General features: G+C 37.6%; 1 protein-coding gene across 3 annotated transcripts in view; it reads left to right on the top strand.

The window, feature by feature from the left end:
* ADK (adenosine kinase) overlaps window positions 1–17635 on the top strand; it is a 278700-nt gene that overhangs the window by 213731 nt on the left and 47334 nt on the right. For all 3 annotated transcript variants that reach the window (XM_032694367.1, XM_032694368.1, XM_032694369.1), the window contains exon 8: window positions 16702–16737. In XM_032694367.1, the coding sequence (XP_032550258.1) occupies window positions 16702–16737 (36 nt within the window). The remainder of the gene's footprint in view (window positions 1–16701; window positions 16738–17635) is intronic.

Raw genomic sequence — 17635 nt, forward strand, 5'->3', positions numbered from 1 at the left:
CAGAAAGTACATTCAAAACATGTACAGTTTTGACACAGTATTTTTCATAGTAAACAGAGGTCAAATATTTGCTTTTTGTGAAAAACAGAACTTAATATTGGCATTAGAGTCATGACCAGAACATCAATTATACTTTGCTTATATATATATGCTTTCTCATCACGCATAAAATTAGCACCTTTTCTCTTTTTATATTGCAGCAGCTGGATTCTCTAGTTTAAAAAGGTGTCTGTTGATGTTGATCCAGTCACTGGACATACATTGGTATATGTTCTATTAAAGACTTATTCAGCTGTACCTCCCTCACCATTGATAACTGTGCAGGCTTTCCAGTCTCCATGGCCGTCCTAATCCATATGATATGATGATATAATGCAGCTGTCATAAAATACTATCCCCTTTATTTCAGAAACGTAGAACTTCCAAGTCATATACATAATCTAACCTAAGGAAATGATCCCAAGGGATCCACTTGACCCATCAGTGCTGCCTTCATTCTCTACCATGAGTAGACCGGTCCCTTTGGTTCTCTGCTCAGCAGGATTACAGTCCTGGTCTAAATTGGAAGACAACTGTGCTTCTCTGAGTATCAGTTCACTGTCACTATGTGTGAGAAGCCTGTGTTAAGCTACGTGTTAAGCTTGCATTTCACTGTTCCAAAACGAGTTTGTGTATGAAAGATGTAACAGTGGTGTTATATTGCTCTACTGGGACAAAAGGAGGGCCTCCTTAGGCCAAACATTCTTTATGCTGGAGAGCAGAGCATGAAAGGAGACCAAAACCTTTTTCTGCCCATTACTGCTATTTGCTGAAGGAGTTCTTTTTTAATTGCACATCTCAGGCATTGGTGGATTATTTGAGGAGAAGAGGAGACAAAGAATCAAGGGAAGACGAGAACATCCATTGGAGCTCTCTTCCTGAAATTGGCTCCATATTTCCCAGAGATGGAGAGATTTCTTAGCATTTCAGACCTTCCACAGCAGCTCAGCCTTGCCTGAGTGCAAACCTGGGAGTGATTTTCTTTATCCAGGCCAGAAGCCTGTTCATAGTTTGCTACTTACAGGCCAGTAAATTACTTCTTCAAAAAGTTCCTATTTTGATAAATTGATGTGCTTGTGTGTTTGCACTATATTATGTAAGAGGAGCCTTGTCATCTTATTGAAATAATAAGGCATTGAGAGATACCATGTATTTATGGCTAGATTTAACGATTTTAAAGGAAGGAAATTATTGCAGCCCCAGGGCAACAGTAACTTACATAGTGACAACTTATACATGTTTTATGTACCTATTTACTTCAATGTTCACTACAAAAGTGTAGTTACCATAGCAATGACCATGTCACCAGATTGCTTTGCTAGTTCTGAAATACAAAATACCCAAATGCCACCTGAACCGTGATTATTTTCTGCACAAGTACTGAAAGTGGAAGTTGAGAGTATCACACACTTTTCTAAACAAACAGTTACACACTGATTTACAGAAGGCTTTATGTTGCAAATGTTAGCAGCCCTGATATTGTAAATCCTTGGCTACCAAGCTGAAGGAAAGCCTCAGTGGCTTCTAACAGCAGAGCCTCCACTAGTATATACTTAACCTCTAGGCTCCTGTGAAATATTGGTACTTACCTGCAATATTTCAAGAAAATAATGTGGGGTATTCGGGAAGACATTTTCTCTAAGTGTGAACTCATAAACAAAGCTATCTTTTGGCTAATCACAGGTTTTTAGTGTTAGGTGAAATAGCATCACAGAAAGTGGTGTGATTTTCACCTGCTGCTTCTTTGACTTTAGAAATAGCAAATTTATGAAGCATTTAGGTAGTAACTTGTATACTTTGGTGTGCAGCTCATTAACACCAGTAGAATTGAGAAGCCAAGTACTAGATTTTCAAAATCATCATTAAGCACAGTGGTGAGTTACCTCAGTATGACTTGTGACTGCGGGCAAGTGAAGGTGAAAAGTCTTTTATCACAGATCTAGACTGCTTCTTCTTATAGCTATGTTTTCTCATTTGTGAGATGTGAGCTAACATATAATAACATGTGCATATGATAATTGTGAATACAGATATTTGAAGAAAAGCAGTTTGTAGGACTGCAGACTTAATCCACCATTTCAGTCATTCTCCTTTAATAACGACTTGTCTGTACAGAAAAATTAATCTGAACTGAGATAGCACATTATTTTAAGCACAACAGCTTTAACTCATATTTGTATTGTGTCCATTTGTGGACAGTCTTATGCTGGAACAGGAGAGGTTTGTTCCTGTTTAACTTACTTTGAAAATGTGTTTAACTAAAGAGGAACAGGGCACATGAGTTATTGAACAAACATGTCAACACTTGGAGCCAGCCATTAGCAATTCCATGTGAAGATGCAAAAGTACAATTGATCTACATTCGTGCAATGGTTGATCTCGTCTTCCTTGCATCGTGTAGTGTCAGAATTCTTCCCACAAAGAAGGAATCTCACTTTGTTGGGTAGGAAAGTGGACACGGTGCTGTTAGGTATTACATTTATCTGTAGGGGTTGTACTGAAGAGCTAGAAAACTACTTTAACTGGGAAGTTTGATCCAACCTGCTTAAGTCCTTGAACTGGAGGTGGACACCCAGTGGTTCAGATTCCAGCTCTGTTTAGCAATGCTGCTGTTTAGACTCTTTCAGTGTGATCAGAGACCCCCAGAGGAAAATGAAGTCTTAAATTAGAAAGAAGGACACTTTTTTACAGAGCTTCAGTGTTGACTGAAAAGTGTGTAAAATTTTTTTTTAAAAAGCCTCTTTCATTGTGTTATAACTCTTAACCATTAATAAGCAGTTCTAGCTACTTCAATTTTTGTTTGGATTCTCTCTGTTCTCTTCTATTTCTTTCTCAGAAAAAAACCCCATGGTATTTTTATGTTTCTCTAGGAAGCAAATGGAATTTACAAATAATCCTTTTAAGTGCATAGGTGTACTCTTCAACAAAAGACATTTGAACTGACCCAGGACAGGCAACCTGCAAAACTAGATGATACAGTTTGCTGGTGCTTCAAGAGTACCTTAAGCTGTGTGATCCTGCATGAATTACCATCACAGGCTGGTAGCTCAGGTAGCTCTGAGAGCTCTGTGACACTCCACTGCCTTCTATAAACATGCCCAAAGACTTGTAAGGTCTGTGACCTTTGCACAGACATACAGCCACTAGTCCCTATATAATTTACCAGATAGCCTTCAGCAGTGACCTGTCCATGGGGAGGGGAAGCTCCAGCAAGTCAATGGTGTATGACCACCCAGCCTCATACTGGTGGGCACGTGTGGTGGGAAACTTTGTCCAGAAAGCCCCTTGTCCCTGCAGCTGATGGGCTGTGTGATAGATTAAGTCACTCTGTCTATGTCTCACCTCTTTTACCACATACTGCTTTCATAGTCAAAGGTATGTTTGTTCCAGCTGTGATGTTAAAAAGTGTAACTCCGTTTACACCTACAGGGATAGTCTGGCTGGAGTGTTATTTATCATTACTGACAAATACACTCAGTACAGAAGGAAGCACATGCATCTTGTGTATGGTTAAAGGTGTAATGTGCATTCACATTTGTTGGCGCTGCAACAGCCTTAGGAATAAATCTGCTTCAATTTCTGCATGAGAGCTGTCTTTCTCCTGCTAAAATCTGACATCCAATTCTTGTTCTGTAGCTACTCGAGTATTGTATTTCTTTTCTGTTCTCTTGCTGGTGCAGCCACCCGGTGTGGGGTGGATTCCATGTGTGTGATGCTCACACACATGCTGCTCTGCTGCCAGAAGCAGAGGACCTAATTTTTTGTGACATGAAAAGAAACTTGCTGGTACGGTACATTACTAAATGCTGGAGACAGACTTCATGAAATGGGAACACCGCAGGGGAATCTGGCAAGGAAGATGTGTTTATGTAACTGAATTGAGTGTTGCAACTGCCATCACTTAGTTCCCTTGGCTGCAGTGAGCGAGTTGTGAGAGAAAAACAATCCAAACAGAGATCTTCAGATGCTAAGGGCAGCTCTAATTACATTCAAATAATTAATAAAAATGAAATGCAATATTATTACAACTACAAATACCATTAATTTTGATACATGATCATGTGTACCAAGCTGATTGATAGGGACAGGAACGCTCAGGCTTTTGCACTTTTATTTGAAGTAAATATTGTTTGGGTGTCTTCAGCACATTCTGATATCCCAGGGAGATTCATGACACAAGAGTAATTGCACATAACGTAAACAAGATCTACATTAGTTGGCTCTTTTACTCAGAATCCTTTTCCAAGTCCAGATGTGTGATGTGTAAATGTTAGTAGAACAGAGTCCTTATGAAGTAGCTTTATCAAATGCAGCTAGTCTTCCAGCAAAATGGAGAAAATATAAATTAACACTCAAGGCCTTGGTCAAATCTGGTGCATAAAATTTTATGGTTATATTTATGTTCCATATGTGCTTTGGACAAGTGCCATGTTTGTAAAAAACTGCTTCAATATTATTTTTAAAAGTGACACTTTTAGCACAGTATCCTCTACAAACTGTTCACCACTCGCCATGTAAGCCAGCCAGGCTCCAAATAAACTGTTCATTTTCATGGTCTAAACCTAAGATCAAAACGCCTTTTAGAACATGGTGGTTTTCAAACCATGGCATGGTAGATGTCATATGTGACTTTTTGAAGCATAATTCAGAAGAGTTGGTTAACCTGAGTGAAAGAGGAACATGCACGATATAAAAATCTGACAAGAGATAAGAATTAGGAATGTCTGCTAGTGCCGAATATCTGTTCTGGCTTGTCTATAACATAATTAGATTTTACTATGTTATATGAGCACCACATTCCTCATAGCTCTTTTAGAAAAAAAAAAAACAACTTCAAACCAAGGAGATTCGACAAATTTATGCCACTTTTCCGAGGTCGCAGGCTATTCTTTTTTCATTTCCCTAAATCCCTAAATAGCTGTCTTTTAAAATAAAACTTCCAATGCAGCATCTGGTGTGCTGTTATTGCCACTACTTTTGCTCTGAAAGCATAGCACTACTGTTTTAGAATGTTCCCATTCATTTGTTATCTGGTATTTGGCCAAAAAAATTACTACTAATATAAGAAGGAAGTAAATTTTCAAGAGCCCAAATTGGAATGCAATCTGAACAAAAGAACAGCACTACTTTGACCCCACAGCTCTTTTCAAATTTTGCATAAAATGAAAGAGACACAGCATCTTAGAAGAAATCACAGGAATTCTTTGTGTTGGAAAGTGTGAGGCAAACTAAATAGATTGAAATAACTTCTGTTATATTTAAACACAAATGTAATACTACAGACAGAGGAAAAAAAAAGATTATTTATACTTCTGAACACTTAGGAGGTGTGAGAAATCTGCAGTGAAGGGCTTGAGCAAGTACTTAGCTAAAAATAACCTGTCCAAAACTGAATTACTATTACTATGACTACTAATTTCAGCTTCAGAATAATATGTAGTCTTACATTTGTCATGTAATAAAATAAGAAATATATTAGGTGTGTTTTCAGGTTCATTTGCAGTATGCTAACATACTAAACATATAGTAATGGTTAACAAATATGTAAATGTATATTAAAATATAATGTCAATCTGTTATCTCAGTAATTAAAAAATAGTTGTGAGACAAATCCTAAAATAAATGTAGCATTTTAAACACACAGAAGTAGAGGTTAAATGGTCACTGTTCTGAAGTATAGCTGAGGATTAATAAAATGTTCTTTGAGTCTGGGAGTATGTGGAGAATGTACATATGGTGGAATCAGAGATGGTAATTTTTTTGTATGCTTATGTACCAAGTTTTTTAAACATTATTGCTTGAAAACTATGATAGATTTTTATAATCCTTTGGAATATGCAACTGGTGCCACTAGGAGAGTGTCCTTGCTTAGCAGAGATTTAGAGAACAGCTCTTCTAAAAAGAGCACACTTGAAACTCAGAATTTTCTCTCATTCAGATGTTGACCAAGTCTTTCATTTCTCTCTGTGTGGACTGAGTCCAAATTTTACTTTTCAGTTTGGCTTTAAAAGTTGTCTCTGTGAGTTATGAACTTAACTAAAATAGTACATAGCAAATTGTACAGCAACCTCAGTCATTATACTGAAAAATCTATTTATACTTTAATATTTTGTAACTAGTGAATATGATATTTTTAAGAGACAATAGATAAGTCATTGCAATTATATTAACAGGGCAAAATAACTTCTAGTAACAAAAAGATCCATCAGTACTATTTGACATGAATGGTGATGTAACCAGCATATCTCAAACTAGAGCTGTAGGTCTTTATAACCTTCAAGTGCTCAGAAAACGTGAAAGTGCTGATAAGTTATGGTATTTTGGTGGCTGTGATTCCATTTTAGGCACCTTTTTGTTTTCCCTAGTTAGAGATCTATTAATAGAAGTGCTTGTAAAAACCACTGATTTAACCTGGAAGGGTTTGGAGAATGGGGGCGTGCAGAAAACTGAAACACAGAAGGTTTCAGAGAGGGAGATCGTATTTGTTTTGTCATGATCTATATATGCATTTGTGAAAGTCATGTATGTGTGTGTACATAAGGTTGATTTAACAGGGAAGGCAAATGCCTGACAGACAAAACCACTATGAATTCATCTTAGCAGTATTACTGCTACATATCCAGTGCATCTTAGAGCAGATGATCACATTGAAAGAAAGGGGTTTGTGTAGTTATTCATGTAATAATGTACTGCTAAACTGTGCACTTTCAACAGATAAGTTGTTGTCATAATCATGCTGTTATGTGTTAGGTGAAAGATTACTGATCTTTGATGCAGGAATTTAATTTATCATAATTACATGATATAATTTCAATTTCTTTTTCTATAGGAATTAATGCATATTCTTTTTTTTTTTTTTTGCATCTTACATTTTATAATTTTTTTGTTGTCGTTGCAAGCATGGTGCTTTAAAAGTAAAAAGGAGTGCTGAGAATGCTTATAGTTTCATTTCTGTCATAGAACTTCTGTATCCCACTTCTTAAAAAAAATTTATATTTGAAAGCATAGTAACAAACCCAACCAATAGAATAGTCATGATTTTTTTATCTAAGCCAGATTTAAAGAAAAAAGCAATTATAATGAAATGAGAGTGATTTGAATGCATGAAGCAATTGGTTTTGGATAATTTGAATGTCTGCTGCCAAGCATATTCTAACCCACGTGAACCCATTAATGGAATTCCATGTTTCCTTCCTCTTTGGTGTTCTGTACTGATGCGAGCAGTCCTTTGGCCCACAGAAGCTGGAGGGAGGATTTTTCCAAGTCTCTGAGAGATACTGCTTATTTGTCAGTGCAGCTTGGCCTGATTCATGACTGTCCTCACCTGCTCCATGGCTGTGGTTAGCTGCTTTGTTTCTTTAGCTATTTCTTTTCCATCCTGACTTTTCTGTGTGTATCAGTAAGTCTTTGATAAAGTCTCCCTGTCTACCTAGCCCCAGCATGGATTTTATCCTGTGCTTGCAGTCAGTAGCTACTATCTCAATGCAAAGGATAATATCAAAATTCCAAAGACCTTGACAGCATGGAGAAATGTGGTGATGGGAATCTCATGAAGTTCAGCAAGTGAAAATGGAGCATCCTCTGAGGAATGTTGGTCCCGGGACAGGCTGGGAACCAGTTGGGTGGAAAGCATCTTGGCAAAAGGGGACGTCAGAATCCCAGTGGGAAAAAAATGGATTTGAGCCAGCAATGTGCCTCACAGTGAAGAAGAAAGACCACAGCATCCTGGGCTGCATGAGGAAGAGCATTGCCAGCAGGTGGAGGGAGGGTAGTGATCCTTCCCCTGGTGAGATGCATCTGCAGTGTTGGGTCCAGTTCTGGGCCCCCAGCATGAGAAAGAAGGACATAGACTTACTGGAGTGATACCACCAAAGGGCAACAAAGATGATTGAGGGTTTGGAGTGTCTGTTGTTTGAGGAGAGGAGACTGAGACCCTCAAGAAGAGGAGGCTCAGGAAGATCTTATCAATGCATACTAATGAGAGGCAGTAAATAGGATGGAGGCAGGCTCTTCACAGTGGTGTCCAGTGACAGGACAGGACAGGAGGCAACAGGCATGAATTCAACTACAGGAAATTCCACTTAAACATAAGGAAAAAACTGTATTGCAATGGTGGTTGAATGCTGGAACAGACTTTCCAGGAAGGGTGTGGAGATCCTTGGAGATATTCAAAATCCAGTGCTCCTGGGCAACCTGCTTTAGCTAACCCTGCTTGAGGAGTTGGGTTGGACTACATGATGTTCAGAGGCCCCTTCCAAACTCACCACCCTGTGGCTTTTGTAATACCACTAAAATATGTTGGAATCATATACCTCTAATTCCATTATTTGACTATTCTTGCAATCTCTTTATCTGGTCTCAGGTGCAAGGTGGCTTCTTGTAGAAAAAGTACAAACATACCAAAAAAACACTCATCCTTAAACACTTAATTGTCAGAAGCAGTTAAATTCTAGCTTTTATGGATTTTTAAAAAATTGGTGCAAGACATTAGCAACTTGTACAACATGATAAACAGTGCCTTAGTCACATCTGGAATTAGAGCTCGTATTCTACAGTCAGGACCACAGTGATCTAACTGTGGTCAGATTGAAATTTTGTTTTTCCATGCAATGACCATGTTGTGAGAGAGCACTGCTAGTACAGACTGAGAACGAGGTTTTTCCTTCCAAAAAGAAGCTACAGAAAATTTCAGGAAAAAAAATTTATCTTGTGTATTCATATCTTGACCGCAGATAAATGCATCATTGAATTAGCATTAAACAGCACAAGAAACTCCAGTAAGAATCTTAAAGTCAACTGGCTTCAAAATTCATTGAAAGGGTAAAATATGTATTTTGAAGATCAGTTGAAAGTTACTGTTATCGCTAGAGGTTGCAGTGAGCAACTTTATTTTCTTCCTAGAGTTAACAAGCAGAGCCAGCCCAGCACAAGAAGAGTGTTACATGATGATTGCTTTTTACAGGGTTCCCAATACCAGAGCCTTAGTTATAATTCTAAATGGCTGTACATGACATCACACTAAACAAAGTGTATAAAACAACTCAGTTTCACTGCTAAAAATGTGTTAGCCCTTTAGCTGGGCTAGAGACAAGTCCTGCTGGATCCCAGCACTTTTAGCACAGAATCTGATTATTCTCTTCATCTGAAATTGCTAGATGAGAATATCTTGTCTGATTTCAGACTAGTTTGAGTGGTTGCAATCATAGAAGGCCTTGTTGAAAATGATGCAGTCTTTTATTTCCATTTGTCACCCTCCAGCCAGAAAGTTAGCACTGGGAGCATCCAATGAACAGTACTAAAGACTTCAACAGACCACCACATCTTTTATTTTTATATACATATAAAACTCTTATCTTCTAGCCATTAGTTTTAAGATATTTGTTTTCATTTTTATTATGTTCTCCCAATTCAATGATATTTAAGGAAAGAGTGGATTTTTTTTCCTTCTCCCTCTCTTCTGATCATGATGCATTTATTTTTAAGGTAGAGACAGACATATTTGTATGGAGAAATGGTGTAAGTATTGTTCACTCATTTGATGCTTATAATATGTGAGGAGAGACACACATGCAGAGTGTTCAGTTCTTTAGGTAAGGATGTAAGGTAGATACAAGTAATAGCACTTTATCCATCATAAAATTTCAGAATGGCTTAGAGGCATATTCCTGCTGCAGCTGTTGCAGACCCTGTAATGGCATTAAGCTCTGACTCGGGGTGATTCTTACCAGAGAAGATTCTAGCAGGAACTATAGTTCTGGTACTAACCTGAATAGGAGAATAACTAGCTTGAATATTAATGAACTGTGCATGATACAGACACTGTGGGGTGAACCCAAGCAGGACAGGAAATACGTTTCTTTTTCAATTCTTTTCACACTAGGCTTTTTCAGACAAAACCCTCTGGTACTGTGCCAGGATCCCTCTGAACATTACAATTTTAACTACATATGGTATTTGTATTTGTTCTGATTATTCACTTGAACTGATTATTGTTATTTTATATTTTCATCTACTGGGTGAAGGCAGTGTACATATATTTACTGGTGTCTTTAGTATTGCTGAAGCAAGCTGAAATAATATTTTAGGATATGATACGAATTCTTACTATCTGTCCTTTATAAAGAAAAGCAATTTTGGGGTCCAGCACTGCTTATAGTAAAAAGAAAGAGGGGTAAAAATCACCTTAGTGTTCCTTTATGGTAATCTACCCATCCAGTTGATGCCAGCTGTGCTTTCTTCAGTAACAACCAATGAGGGGTAGATACTTGCTGATTCTCGGTGTTGATTCTCAAGCTGTGTGCAGAGTCTGTCCATTCTGTGACCACTTCTGTTGATCTTCTCTGAAATGTGAAAGGTGTACACTACTGACTGAATCAAGGATTAGTCCTTTGTGCTTGTCAAGCAACAATTATACTGAAGTATTACATCCATGTACCACATCCCCAAGTATAGCACAAACTTGCTCGGTTGTAGCAGAATTTCACCATTTGTTTCAGAAAATATGCTGTGTGGTTCTTTTGTCTTCTGTTTCTCAAACTCTTTTTGACCCATATTAAAACAACTGTCTTTGGGGAAAAGAAAAAGCATAAAATGACATTTGCCTCTTGAGCCCTTAATGCCTTTATAAATGGCCATTTTTTAATAAAGGCATATGAGCTTGTATTGCCTTTACACAGTGAAATGTAGTAATAGTTGACCTTAAGGTAATGCCTAAATCAGACTGCAATGACATGAAAGGCTGGATAGGATTTTGAGTAACTGCTGATAAGTATTTAGCGCTGAATGAAGAGGAACATATGTATCTTACCACTAACCACAATAAATGTACTGTTGGCACTAAAGGTTAGTGATCCAGCTGGAACTGTGTCCTGTAGACTTTCCATCCATTCATTTTAAATAATAGCGGTCATTTGTTGAAGTCATATTTTCAATTGATCATCAGAGGGTCTTCAGCAGAATCTGCCTCTGATCCCCGAGGTAGGTCAGGATCATCATTACCACGGCTTTGATATCACTCCTCTTTGCATCTCATGAAAGTACTTGTATGCTGCTAGTTCATCACATTAAGAACTGTGGATTTGCTGTGATACCTATGTGTGTGTATCTATGCATGTATTATTTTCTTAAAATTGGGACAGGTAATAAAATCAGATATAACTTCGTTTGGCTTTGTGTAGCATATACAGAAAAGAGTGGTACAAAGATGGATCATACTGTTGCACATTTACAGGCTTCCTTAAATACCTGGATTTGATAAAAGAGCACCTCACCTACTGTGTCATGAAGTTAGTGGGTATATTTATGACATCTTTGTTATAATTCAAAGGCAGCAATTAAAAATCCATTGTCCTGTCTATGCCTTAAGCCCTATTTCCAGGGTCATATTTAGCATAAACTGGCCTGAAGCTGGAAGAGTGGAAAACATGGACTGGCACAACTCACTAGTCCTCTTAAAAACTAGCTTAGCTCCTGCACTGTAACCAATGTTTTATGAAGGAAGTACCAAAAGAAGGGCACATGGTGATCTTGAAAATTCATTCTTCGTGACTTATCTTCCAACAAAAAAAGGAGGGAAATTTTAACAAAAGATGTCTTTTTTTTGACCCGTATTCAGAATTACTGGACACAACAGATACTGTTGAAATCTGAGATTCCCAGTACCTACAAAGTATATAAAACAAAGGGTGTAGCTCTGAAAGCACAGAATTTTATGAGAAAGCTCCTCATTAGGGACAGGGAAAGATGATAGAAGGGATGAAGAGATACAAGGGACAAATGTGCCTGCTTAAGGAAAGGTAAACTACAAGTGTTATTAATTATAATGAAGGAAAAGACTTTCATGTCTCTATAGTGCAATGAGACAAATAATACATTATTTTTGGAGGGTTTGTTTGGTTTTGGTTTTTGTTGTACAAGTCTACTGTCCTTTAGGAAATAATGAAAAAAATTGTTTCAGAAATATAAATCTTCAGCACCTACCTCTATATTCCCATATGTTTATTTCAGTTGTCACCCATTTAGATAACAAGGGTTTAGTGTTAAAGATTTGTGAAACTAACTTTGTTGCCACAAACAGCGCAATCTGTAGAAAAGCAAGGGAGGATGTAAAGAGCACAAAGTTATATCAGGGTTGGAGCTGAACTTATGAGTGGGATGGATAGTAGTAATGATTATACTGAAGAAAAAGGGAGTTATCTGAGGGAGATTATCATGGCCTTAAGTGTGTTCAAGGAAACAGTGTAAATGGAGGAAAACTAACAATCCATACTTCTGAAATGTAGAAAAGGAAGGAACCGTTTAAGATCTATTTATAGAAGACTTTAGCAGTTTAGAAAGATTTGTAAGGTACAGTATTGGAAGCACTATTCAAATTCTAATCAAACATGGTTGGTACCAGTAGGAATGGTCCCATCAAATGCAGACATGAAGTCTATGGTCCTCATAGTCATTTACTATTTCTCATTGAGTGAGTCCACTCAAGTTTGCTTTTCTGTTTCTTTTTGTTGTTCTGCACTCTGCTCTGCACTGTACTGCAAGGATCTTCCTCTATAGTTACACATGCTGTATGTGTGTGTACCAGTTTGAGACTACATTGATTCATGGGCTGGTCTGAACCCACCAAGTCACAGATTTGTTATGCAGAGAAAGAGGATGATATTCCTGAATAGGGTATATTTTGGGTAAGTCAGGAAGTTTACAGTTAATGCAGTAGGAACGTCCTCAAAACCTGTCAGTAATCTCCCAATTAAATTAAAAACAGTAAATCAAATCCAGGGGGTAGTACTGTAATATGTGAGTTGAGGTTATTCTGTGAGATGTTTTCTCTACCAAAAAGGATGACAAGGGAGGGATTAGCTTCAGTGTCCCCTGCATTTGCTTTCATTTGTAATTATGGGAAATGCATTCAGTGTACAAGGGTATCATTGCTGTCCTGCTGTTTTATCATTTCTTTATGAGATAATGTTGATTTCGGCAATGAAATGCAAATTTAGTTTACAGTGCTCCTTTTTTTCCATATAAAGGTTAAAATGCATATTGTAGATAACAATGTTGGTGGTGCTTTTGAAGCATCCTTTGTCAGCTAATTTTGGATATACGTGGTTTTAAATGCTCTTCAATGCAACTGCATGAGTTTTATGTTGGCCTACATGAATTAATTTTAATCCAACGTGCATTTGTTACCATTTTGGCTTTAATTTGATCAAGTAATCGTAAAACCTTGGTACCAACAAAAAAAATTTTGGACGTGTCAAGAATATTTAATAAATAGCATGCCTTCTGTGTCTCATGGCAAACCAAACGTGAGGTTATTGAAGTTGAGCCATCTTAACTTTATAATCATAAAAGTCTCTTAACACAGGGGGCTAACAAATACTCCTAGGAATGCAGATGCTGATGGATTCTGTGTTTGGAGGGTATGTTTCTGTTTACTTATAAGCAAATAGTTTGTATTGCTGGTGATAAAAGGGCTCAGAATTTTAACAAGTCCTGTTAAAATTAGCCTGTGTGTAGATTATAAACAGCTCCTTTTACTAAATGCTGGGACTCCGACAGCAATAAAATAAGTGCAAGAATGGAAATAGTTTTCAGCTAAGAAGCAAATTCAACATAACAAGGCCAGCACTAACGGAAGTTGTCTTTTTATTGTTATCTCTTTAATTTGTCTCGCTTTCCTGTGTAAACTGCTCACTATTATGCAAAGAGAGGGTGTGTGTTAACTGTGGTGACATTGTGTTACTCCCATTAAGTAACATTGCACACAGGTTCTTTCAGCATGACTGTACTTAGTATTTTTTTAGCCCCAAATGCCATGAGTCAAATGACATTTCACAACTAAAGCCAAATCCCATTTCTACTTTAGGTGATGCAACAATAAATTTACTGTCATGGTTAGTGAAAAGATTATATAGAAAAAGGAGTGTGAGTTTTTAATATATTTAGTATGAAAGAGTGAAAAGATAGGGAGAGGGTTTTATGAAATGAGATGTTCAATTGTAGACAATAACAGAAAATAGCTCTGAAAATGCTGAGTTGGAGTAATGAATGAATAATGTTTAAAGTTTATCAAAACTGAAAGAACTCCTGATGTGAAATGAAGCCTCCTAAGAAAATTCTGTTCTGTCGCTGTTTTGCTTTGCTGTTGTCGCATGTCACACATGAATGAAAATGCTGCATTCTCTGGGGAGCGGTAAAGCTTCTGTGTAGGTTGTTTATTTCCTTAATCCCTCCTTCTTCGTGATTTTCAATGTCAGATATAAAATGGAAAGCCTGTAAATATAGTGATTATCATACTGATTATCACCTGCATCAGGGAACGCCCCGGCTGGCCGCTGTAACCCGAGCAGTCTCCACATGTTACAGCCACTTAGATTTTAACCTGACTACTTTATTAGAGACGTGGAGCTCAGTATGAGGTGCCCTAGGGCTGCACAGATGGGTTCTGCTTGTTTCCTGTTCTCACTGTTATTGTGAATAGATACTAAAAGGTTCTCATCGCTTTTATCTGGTTAATTTACTTTGAACTGTCCCTGGCATTCAGAGACTGCCTCACATTTCTCAGCATTTTGCAAACACCAAACTGTAGAATCCAAATGTGTGTTTTGAGCTTTATTAGCTTTTTTTATTGGAAGGGCCTTAATCCTTAAAGGGATCTCATTCTGAGAGAGGCTGATTTTTAGGGGGCTGTAGGCGCAGTCCTGACTGAAATAAGCTGCTCAGGAGTTGTTCTGAGGTTCAGTTGATGGGAGAGAAGAAAATTAAGATTGCTGTTGTTCTTTGGCGTGTTCAGACACCCTGAGATTAAAGGTCAACTGCAGGAAAATCTATGATTGTATGCTAGCTGCCATTATTCATGTAGCCAGGCAGCAGACCAGGCTAAAAGATGACGCTCTAACGGGAGAATCTGAAGACGAGATACTTTTTAACAAATGTGCAATCATTTATCCTTCTTGTGGAAGGGCCAGGTTTTTCAAACCACATGTGCTATGCATGGGTGCCCCAGTACAGAAAATGAAGATGAATTCTCTCAAAGTTTCACACACAAGAAAGCATTCACTTCACTGGAATAGTTTTTATTTCATGTACTGGTGTCCCATTTCCTGGCCAGACAATATTTTAACACATATGTTGATGTCCTGCTGCATTAGGATTTAAAAAAATCCTCTTAGGACAAATCAGTGTAACTTCATATTTAAATTGCATGACCAAAAACCTGAGGTTAAAGAACTTATTTGGGTACAAGAAATAATTTTTAGGCAGTTTTCTTATTCTCTTCCCCCTTATCACTGACTTATGTCTCTTTTTTTTTTTTTCCCCTCTGTCACAGTCCCATTTGAGGCTTTCTTGATTGTATTGCAGTTCATTGTAAGTGCATCACTTCAGAGTGGAACCTTGCAGGCTCCTTTTTTCATATGAACATAGGCTTTGTTAATCACATGCTGGTTTAGGAAAACACTGCATGATATCTTTGAACCCTACACTCCTTCTTGACAGCCAGGCTAGCAAATGTCATTGCCTGTGTGATGTACAAGAAGGGATTCAATTGTAAGTAAATTGTCAAAGTGGCTAACCTTGCCCGCACCCAATTGTCAGGACCATGATTCAGTTTTTCTGTCAACATCAGCTAAGGCTAACCCGGTCAGCCTTATGTTTCTGCAGTGAAGCAGCCTGAGGAGTTGTGCTTTTCAGCTTATCACATTTTATTAACCTCAACTTACTGTTGTTATAATCAATTGTACCCACATCAAATTCTTCTATTGCCCCCAAATTGACAGATAATATAGGTCCACAGCACTAAAAACTTCTGCAGCACTAAAACCTCTTGTAGGGACACTGGACTGGTTTGGTATTGTAGTTATTTTTGTTTAGTTGGATCAACTCACCATTTTGGCTCGAGATTATCTCTCAGTTAATATCAGTTGGCAAAGATAATTTGGAAGTATGCAAGTTAAAACACAGAGACTTTGAGGGGTTTCTGCAATATTTCCGATGTTAAGGTAGAAAATGAGTAAGGGAAAAACATTGCTCTTGTCTTCCATCCCCTTGCTTTTGTTTCAAAACAGATTTTAATTGCTGCAATTAATATAAATAAGACATGAGGACATTCTGATACCCTGATGTTTCCTCTGTTCTTTCAGGAAAAGAACATAGTTAAATTGCCTAAAGCAGTGATTAAGACATCAAGAGTATTTTAAAATGTTCATCTGATTCTACCACAAGGGTTTGAGCACATTTTGTGATCCTGGTTTTTTAATGCACTGTAGATGACACATGATTTTTTTAAATGGCTTCATAACATGTATGCCATACATAAATGGAGATACGATACAATTTCAATTAAAAATATGTCTGAAGGGTGTTTGTCTGGATTTAAAGCAGTGGTTTCCTCGTCAAAGTCCTGTCTCCAGAAGTAACTTTCCTCGCTTGGAAAAAAAATACTGTACCCTCTTTATTTGAACTTGTGAAATGTGTTGACATTGTACCGTTGTTGGGCTTGAGGGAAGGAGGGGGAAGCTTTTGGTGTGACTATCAGAATCGAACAACTGTATATGGCTATATTGAGATAATCGTGTAAAAGGAAAACTGGCTGAATGAGTTTCAAAATGTGTTATTTCTTCATTATCTAGCACTTTATAATTAACTGTTCTTTTTTTATTATTTCAGGAAGCTGCCACTTTTGCTAGAGAGCAAGGCTTTGAGGTGAGTTAACCCACAATTGCACACTAAACAGATCCTAAAGGTTTTTTTCTTGCTGATAATGAAGTTCTTTTGGACAATGATTGATGTGCTATTATACTCTCCAAGCCTCGCAGCGGTTGCCATGGAAACTTGGCAGTCGTCATGGTTTCTTTGTTCTGCCAGCTCAGTGTTATGACGCACTCTGCTAGGTCTGCACCCAACATCGCCTACAGATGTTATTTATTGAATTTTGAAAAGCCTCTTGGGAAGCCGAGAGGTTGGGCACGGTTTCAAGCTGCCTCTGCAGATATGGGACCTGTCAGTTTGTTCAGTTAAAAAGCTACCTCATTAGCTGCATTACACTCCAGAAGGATTCACTGCTAAAGCAGTGGTGAAGCAAGACTAAATAGTGAAATATAACACCGCTTAAATAACTTAAACCCTGCCATATGCGGATTATCATTATGCAAATGAATTTTAGAAAGGTTGTATATAAAATTGTTAGGTACTGATTAATGTAAACCATGCTTCTACAAACAGCTTCTTTTAGAAAGGGTAGTGTGGAATTTGTGTTTCAAAACATATTCGAGTTGCTGTTTTCCATCTGTGCTCTAAAAATGTCTGATCCTCTACTTTCTTGAAGTAAACACTGTTGATTTTACAGTGATTTTCAGAGCTTTTGATTTCATCTTCTCAAGGTATTTATTTGACTGGTACCACCCATTGGCTACATTCAGATAGCTTAATCTGGAGAGCCATCAGCTATTGGTCTCTAATGCTGAATTCAAATAGGCAGGTTTTAAATACTATAATTAATGTGACAAGGCTTGTGCTAATTTTGCAGATAGTAAGTGATCTTACTGAAATCTAAATTGCAGAACTGAACACACATAAATCCTTTTACATGTTTTTTTCACTG

This window comes from Chiroxiphia lanceolata, chromosome 8 (genome assembly GCF_009829145.1).
Source record: "Chiroxiphia lanceolata isolate bChiLan1 chromosome 8, bChiLan1.pri, whole genome shotgun sequence".
Classification (NCBI taxonomy): domain Eukaryota; kingdom Metazoa; phylum Chordata; class Aves; order Passeriformes; family Pipridae; genus Chiroxiphia; species Chiroxiphia lanceolata.